Source organism: Oryza brachyantha, chromosome 1, assembly GCF_000231095.2.
Source record: "Oryza brachyantha chromosome 1, ObraRS2, whole genome shotgun sequence".
Classification (NCBI taxonomy): Eukaryota; Viridiplantae; Streptophyta; class Magnoliopsida; order Poales; family Poaceae; genus Oryza; species Oryza brachyantha.
This window is the reverse complement of record NC_023163.2, coordinates 19962416-19969925: the sequence shown is the minus strand read 5'-3', so window position 1 is coordinate 19969925 and position 7510 is coordinate 19962416. Positions and strand designations below refer to the sequence as shown.

At 39.3% G+C, this 7510-nt stretch overlaps 1 protein-coding gene across 1 annotated transcript; it reads right to left on the bottom strand.

Annotated features, from left to right (window-relative positions):
• Positions 1-1131: 1131 nt before the first annotated feature.
• On the bottom strand, positions 1132-5431 carry LOC102715984 (V-type proton ATPase subunit E-like). Its single transcript, XM_006644404.3, has 6 exons — positions 5161-5431; positions 3528-3628; positions 2801-2957; positions 2230-2426; positions 1652-1751; positions 1132-1411 (listed from the first exon to the last, which is right to left on the bottom strand). Exons 1-6 carry the CDS (start codon positions 5260-5262, stop codon positions 1376-1378), a joined length of 693 nt encoding a protein of 230 aa, XP_006644467.1. The 5' UTR covers positions 5263-5431; the 3' UTR covers positions 1132-1375.
• Between the last annotated feature and the right edge of the window lie 2079 nt (positions 5432-7510).

Genomic DNA, 7510 nt, shown 5'->3' with positions numbered 1-7510 from the left:
ATTATCACATATCAATAGCATATAAGACTAAGATCAATAGAAAAGGTAACTGCTGCTCTAAAATTTTTTTGTTATTAAAAGCTAAAGTAGAGTCAACTTATATAATAATTACATTCAAACATATATGCTATATCATCATGTATAGTCCATCTATCATACGCAGCATGTTTTTCTTCTCTCATTTCATGTATCCTCCATATATGCATAAATGTCACATGTCAATTTTACGGCTCGTTTGTACATCACTTATTGTACTTATTGTACTTGCTCTAAAGAATTATCTATATTAGAAAATACGTGGTAGTATAGAAAGTAGATACCTATTATCACATCATGTGCTTATTTGGGAAATTGAGAAGAAAAATAGGTTACACATATACATTCAGCTACAACATAAACTCTAATATATTATATATGTATGTATAACAATGATCATATATTAATGATATAATATATTAATGATATAGTATATACTTTTGCGTTGGCTCTTAACAACATAGAAAAATTTTGAAGCTCTTCTTATTTAGACCTCATCGCGGCTGCCGGGCAGGATTCTAGCCGAAAATGCATCTTACTTCACAAGTTTTCACGGTTTCGGTGACATGATAAGCGGAATCTCACGTTGCAGCTTTGCATATACCGATGGCTCGGTGCTGTCGTTATGGGGCACCGAAGGTGAAACGATCGGTTAACCAACCAAATTCACCCGAGATTCAGAGCGCCTGTAAAACTTCCGACTCCGTGAGTTCTTCCGCTTCAAGACTGTTGCAGTTGAACTGCGGAACAGCTGCAGGAGCATCAGCATATAGAACCAACAGCTGTGGACACTCGATAGTGCTGTAGCTAAGTACATGAGAGTTGCACAAAGCTTTGCGGAAGAGAAATAAAAATAGACCAGGAGGGTGATGGTTTGACAATATATTTACAAACAAAAAATAATTATAAATAAAAATAAACTTAGCAATATATATATACTTAGCAATATAAAAGCTAATGCTAAAAATAAACCAAGATAGAAACCCCAAAAATAATCTTCAAAATTAAGGTTGAAAATTTAAATTTTGGCTTATAGAGAAAAACAAAAAGACGAGGGTGCAAGTAGTTAGGTACACAATTATACAGGTAAATCGGTTTACACAGCAATGGAAGGTTTGACCGTCCTTTATTATTATTATTATACCTCTGAGCAAACAAGCGTGCAAATAGTTTGTGCTCGGCGATAATAATGAACAAATAGACAGTGTTTACATAGAGGATGAATACTTTAAACAATCAATCTGGCAAAAACAGGTGGGAGTTCCTTGCAGCTGCAGGTTCGAACCAGCAGCTAATTACATAGAAGTAGCTGTACCACAGCTGAAATTACATGAACAGATTACGCCGTTGCCTGACCAAAAAGAAGCTTCCGGATCTGTGACGCAGTGGGGGAGAAAGCAAGGATTATTCCATATGAAACTATAAGCATTTGCTCTGCATGTGTTGTAGCCTATTCGGGAGGCGGTGAAATTTTAAAATATGAACAAGCAAATCATGTTTAAGTTTAAATGTTCAAGTGGTACTGAACGATACTTGGGATCAACATTTTGCACATGGTGGAAACTCTGGAACTGGTGGGACAAAATGTGTATTAAAAAACAGTTAAATGAAGCACCTCTGGTAATTTCTTGCGGAAGACAACCTCCAGCCTGGCATCAAGTGTGTTCTCACACACAATCTTTCCATCACGAGAAGCCAGCACAACACCTCCAGAGCTGCACAAACACAGTATGTTAGCATAAACAGAAGAATGCATTATGAACAATGACTATACTGAAATTGAAATAAGGCTATGGATTTCGAATCCCACTTCTCCTATTCAATCTGTTAAGGTGGACAGATGTACTTGTGGCTTAACCTATTGCGGTAGTATTACACTATTGAGTATATTGACTGTCCAACAGATGTCATAAATGTATGCCAAAACGAATAGCCAGTGAAGGAGCTGATTGTCCAGGGTATAGGGTTAAGTCTTTGGGACTAAACTGCTCACTAACACTGTAAGGTTACACAATTTGAAAATCAACATCAATGACTTTCAATCTGTACATGTTTGTAGGATTACTGACCACTGTTACTCCAGTAGATAGGTTTCTTTCTTTTAGTATATTTGCTAAACAGTTAGTATATTATAGATATAGATATAGATATAGAGCAAACCGGCAGACTGCAGGGTAAGAAACTATTCATTACCAAAACATCTCATGGGAATCATGAGAGCTTGGAGAAGGTGGCAGGTACACATCATGGTCAACAAGTATCTCTGGTTGATGAACTTCTGTTTTTGTCGCATATTCATTCTTTGCTGAATGCAATACAGATTCCACGTGATGATGGTCTTCTTTGCGGCAGCGGAGCAGTACTGCTGGCTCTTTCAACCGAAGCAAACCCTGTATTTCCAGTCAATATGACTAATGATTTTTTTTAATAACAATAGTAAACAAACAAGAAGATAGCAATGTAGACTCAATTCTATCAATTAAATTGACATGTCCACGAGAGAAGTTTAACGGTTAAATCATAAAGGAAAAGGCAATAATTACGCATATGTGATTAAACAAGGTTCTTTTAGCACAAGCTCCTTTGTGCATGCAGTTTTGCAGTTTATGAAAATATGATGTGATTTAACATTTTAATATCCAATAATCCAGATTCATGTAGCAAACTTAACTGTTGCACCTTCTTAGAATCCAGAATTCTCAGAAGGATCACTCATATAGAATTAAGATGTTCAAAGATGATGCATTCCAAATTCCAAACAAACCTGAACAACGAGTTCTTTCAAAAGGTTCTTGTATTCATGATGACTGTGGCTGACACGCAGGAGCTGCTTTGTAGCATCCTCTTTCATAGAATTAACCAAATCATCCTGAGCTTGAAGCACTTTGATGCGAGAAGCATTCAACTGCATAGAGTATTCACTGATAATAGAAAAAAAAAACATGGTTTCATCTGTTAACAAATGGATAAACCCAGAGAAATGGATACAGGTGGATTCTACGAAACCTCTACTAAGAAGCAATCAGTACCATATCAGTACATGGACGGTGTCAATGTTTGAGTATGCATGCCAATTTGTACTTACCTTTTTGTCCAATGGTTCTCTAACACTTTCCATCCTAAGATTATAAATATATGACTTTTACTACATCCAGATCATGATTGATAATTTGACATGAGCTCTCATCTTTAAAAGTCATCAGTGAAGTTTCTGCACTGAACTACAAATCCAAATTTGAGTTTTAAGTGTCTCACAACCGGCCAGTCAAATTAATAATTACTGTCAATTTAACTATTTGGCTAGTACTAGTTTATAGCTAGCCTTTTTTACCGCTAATATTGCACACAAATGAGAAAATCAGCTATATCTAAAATGTATTGAGGCATGCAATGTACTATATGCTGTGAAAATCCTCAACATGGAATGCTATTGATGGGACCATAAGGAGAACACAGAAAAACAGAAATAATTTGGGGAATTGAAGCCTCACATTTTCTTTCGAACTTCGACCTGCTTCTCTTTCCGTTCATATTCTTGCCTGATCTTCTTTTTCTCAGCTTCAACAAGTTGAAGCTTCTCGATATTGAACTCCTGAAAAATGTTTTAAAAATAAGTTAACATATGGCAGGAACTTAACAATAAAGGCATATTGGTCCATTTAATTTGGGGAATGGGATGGTTAATTGAGCTAATTGACCACTCAATCCTATATGAATTATTTGGTTTGAGGAATGGAATGGGTTTGCCCATCATCACCTGTTCCCTCAAAAGCACACATTAGTGGGAAGGTGATGAAAGGATCATCCCATGATTGATAAACACATCTGGATGGTTTGATTTCTCAAACTAAACAATCTACTTAAAACTGACTCATCAAACAAGTACCTGTTATCAGTCAGTGAAGGTGGGATTGAAAAGCATGGAAATGCAAACAAAACAAGCATGCATTTCCAGAAGGTTAATAGTCATGGAAATGAAACATTCCTTTGTTGCACACATGATGTTGTCCAGTTGCTTCAAGAATAAAGCATTCTTCTAGAACAGTAGTCAGAAAGCACATTAAACATGTCCCCTAGACCTTAATACAATAAAAGGTGCCATACATAGTGGGATAATTTATGATGCTTGTTACTAGCAAATGTGATAACCAGTCAGATACATTAAGGGGTGGTAGACCAAACCATGCAGGAGGATCATTTGTATTCTTCTGAAATGATGAGCTAGAAGCCTAAAACAAGTAAAATGAGCATAACAGTAGCAACAACTCAGCAAGTATGCTGCGCAATCAAAAGATGGTCAACAATCTGGCAAGCAATAACGGTGCTCATGGATTCTATCTCCATTATGATTGCATTGATGAAAAAGGGAATCAAAGTTTATGGCTGGCTAATGGCAATGGAGAATTGCAGATCATGAATTGTCAAGTGATGAAAGTGGTGGTCGGTTGTTGCAAGGATTTCTTCTAACCATGTGCTACCTCTTTCCATCTCTCGTTGTTAAGCTTCTTGATAGTGCTAGGTGCAAAATGGGAGAATGAACAGATAAGTGTACCCTATTTAAGTTTATATCAAGCGCAAATCTTGCCTCTAGAAGCATCTAGAGACCTTTGGATTAGATTAGTGTGACTATGAGCTAGTAGCATCTTGTATTGCAATCTCAAAAGCCACATCCTACTTGTACAATGGACGCCCCAATTCAGGTACAGGCTAACTAGGTCCGAGAAGAAGCTAATTGCATAATTGACCATCTAGTGGTAGTGTAGCAGTGCTTCCTTGCCCAAGTAAACAGAAGAGCTTCATTAGTGTGTTTAGAAACACGTGATCTGGAGGTTTCTAGATCCATACACCGAGATCGGCCAAAGCGACATATCCCGGATCCCATCTCTTGTCGATCTACCTCGGAAGTTGGGATCCCGGTCCCGTTGGCTACAAATTCCTCGATCTAGAAATCGAAACCTTAGGCCAAATCAGTCGAACAGCTCGGAGGCAAGGCGGGCGCCTTCTAGCTCCCGATGCTTCGAGATCACGGGGGAATCGGGCAGATCGGCCGGGTATGAAGCACTACAGACCAAAGCAGCCGCGGACTTCGACACTCGCGGGGGGAGGGGGGGAGCTTGTACTGACCTCCTCGGCGGAGACGGAGATCTCGCTGGCCTTCTCCTCGGCCTCCTGGCGGATGAACCGCACCATCTGCTGGATCTGCTTGGCGACATCGGCGTCGTTCATCTTGGCGGGCTGGCGGGGCGGCGTACCCCCTACGGCCCTCGCGGCTTTGTGCTGCTGCGCTCCGGCGACCACCACCGCCTCGGGGAGGGGGAGGGAGAGGGGGTGGGGGGGGGGAGTCCACGGGAGTGGTCGATGAGGGAGGAGTCGTGGGACTAGTCTAGCCGCGCGGGGCAACGTGCCGGCCCTTGGTTGCCGCTGCCCGTCCGTGTCGCGTGAGATATCATTCCGTGGACCCGGTCCATGGATCCGTGGTCTCCGTTCTCTCTCGTTTCTGGTCGCTGTCTATGACGCTATGGCTTTTGTCGACAGCTGCTTTTTCGTTAAAACTTGTGCCACTGTTTACCGCTTACCACACACCTTGATAGGTGCGGTTTAGTAAAGATTTACTAAAAATAAGCATTTGTGTTCGGTGCAGTTTAGTAAAGATTTTAAAAAATAATCATTTCAGTTTGGCAACTTGATGTCCGCTTATGTCTATGCTTATTTTTCTCTAAAAAAATCTCTATGTTTATAAGTTAAGATTTAAATTTTTGACCTTATATTGAGGGTTGATTTTGAGTTTTTTTCCTTCTTAGTTTATTTTCAGTTTTTGCATTTACATTGCTAAGAACATGTATATAAAACTTTTATTCACAAACTAATTTTTGTTTGTAAATATGTTGTTTCGTTCTTCCCTAAAAAAACCAACGAATGTCCACCTCGGTTAGTATGTTAGGTTTATTTCAAAAGGGGAAAACCCTACACAAGCTTTGTATTTTACCCGAATCCAGTTATATTGTGCATCGGCTTAATATAAGGGTTACGTTTAATACTCCCTTCAGTTAAAAATATTTATCGTTTAGGATAAAATTTGGTAAAACTTATGAGGACTTGTTTGGAACAAAAGAATTTTGAAAGATTAAATTCCTACGAATAAAATCCTATATGACCCTTTGGAGCAAAGAAATAACTCTTCAAAATTCCTCTGAAATTCCTTAGGAATGCCTCAAAACATAGAAATTTTGGAGTCAACATGAGTTAACCTCTAGGAAAAAATCATTTGTTTATATCTCTCTTCCAATTTCTATGTTTTTCCTATTCTCGATCCAAACCGTTATTTCTACAGTTTTTTGTATTTTCTAATCCATGGGATTTGGGTTGACAGCCTACTCAAATCTTGCATATTTCTCTATTCATTTGTTTTGACAATCATACATTCCAAAGGAGCGCTAAGATTCTGACTATCAATAATTATTTTAAAGGGGTTATCCCATTCCAACGGGATGATTCCTACAATGTACCAGACAAGATACCTTGGCGGTGTCAGATCTGATACGACAAACAATGGTACAGCTGATAATTGATTGGTACCAACTGGAACTTGGATGGTATCAGCTGATACCCTATCGGTGACGACTAATACTAAGATGATACTTTAGAATATAAATGATAACTTATAATATCTCGATTATGATAAAAATGATACTAGAGAAAAATGGTAAAAGAATCAAAAAATCTAACCCAGGTAATGGATTGAGCGGTTACTAGTATTGTACTAAAAACATGTCCCATTCCCAACAACATGCGTGGTACACCACATTCTAGCATTATGTTTTCATTCCGTGTGATGGTTTTGTGGGGTATTATGATCAAATGACCAACTTAAGCGTTGCTCTTTTCCTAGTGTCTTAACTCTCTTTGAGACGTCATACCAGGTCTTACATGCATATAAGCCTTTAGGTATAGATGGCCATAAGGCTGATGACCTATGAGACCATCATTTGGCCGGCTTAAGCATGGCATGACATGACTGGTGTCGAACCCGTGCTGGCCCGTCTCGATAGATGAGGTTGTCCCTGGGTCGATGCCTCAACACGATGGGTCGGTCCGACACTACACGCTCCAATGAGCAAGAAAAATAGTTGAGGGGTCCAAAATAGACTTATTTTAGGTATATAAGTCATGGCTCAAAGAGAGGAGAGATGCAAAATAGACTTATTTTAGCGACCCAAAGAAGAAGGATGAAAAATATACTTATTTTGGCCACATAAGACATAACCCAAAGAGATGAGGGAGGCAAAACAGACTTATTCCATAGAGAAGCATGATGAGATGTTGTGCCTTCGGGCTGGCCCGAGTGTTATTGGTGTGCCTAGGCCATTAATGCAGTCCGTGGGTAGACCCGGCCCTGCCCAACATGTAGATTTGATCGACCTAGGTGGCCCACTTGACCCTCTATACCTTTAGGTCCTAGCTAAAACACATGACC

Bases quoted from the DNA above. Each gene is read 5' to 3' on its own strand.
- LOC102715984 (XM_006644404.3), bottom strand. From the start codon at position 5,262: ATGAACGACGCCGATGTCGCCAAGCAGATCCAGCAGATGGTGCGGTTC. The intron at 3,629-5,160 runs GTCAGTACAAGC...AACATTTTTCAG, and splicing joins TCTCCGTCTCCGCCGAGGAG to GAGTTCAATATCGAGAAGCT. The intron at 2,427-2,800 runs GTTTGTTTGGAA...CTGGAAATACAG, and splicing joins TGAAAGAACTCGTTGTTCAG to GGTTTGCTTCGGTTGAAAGA.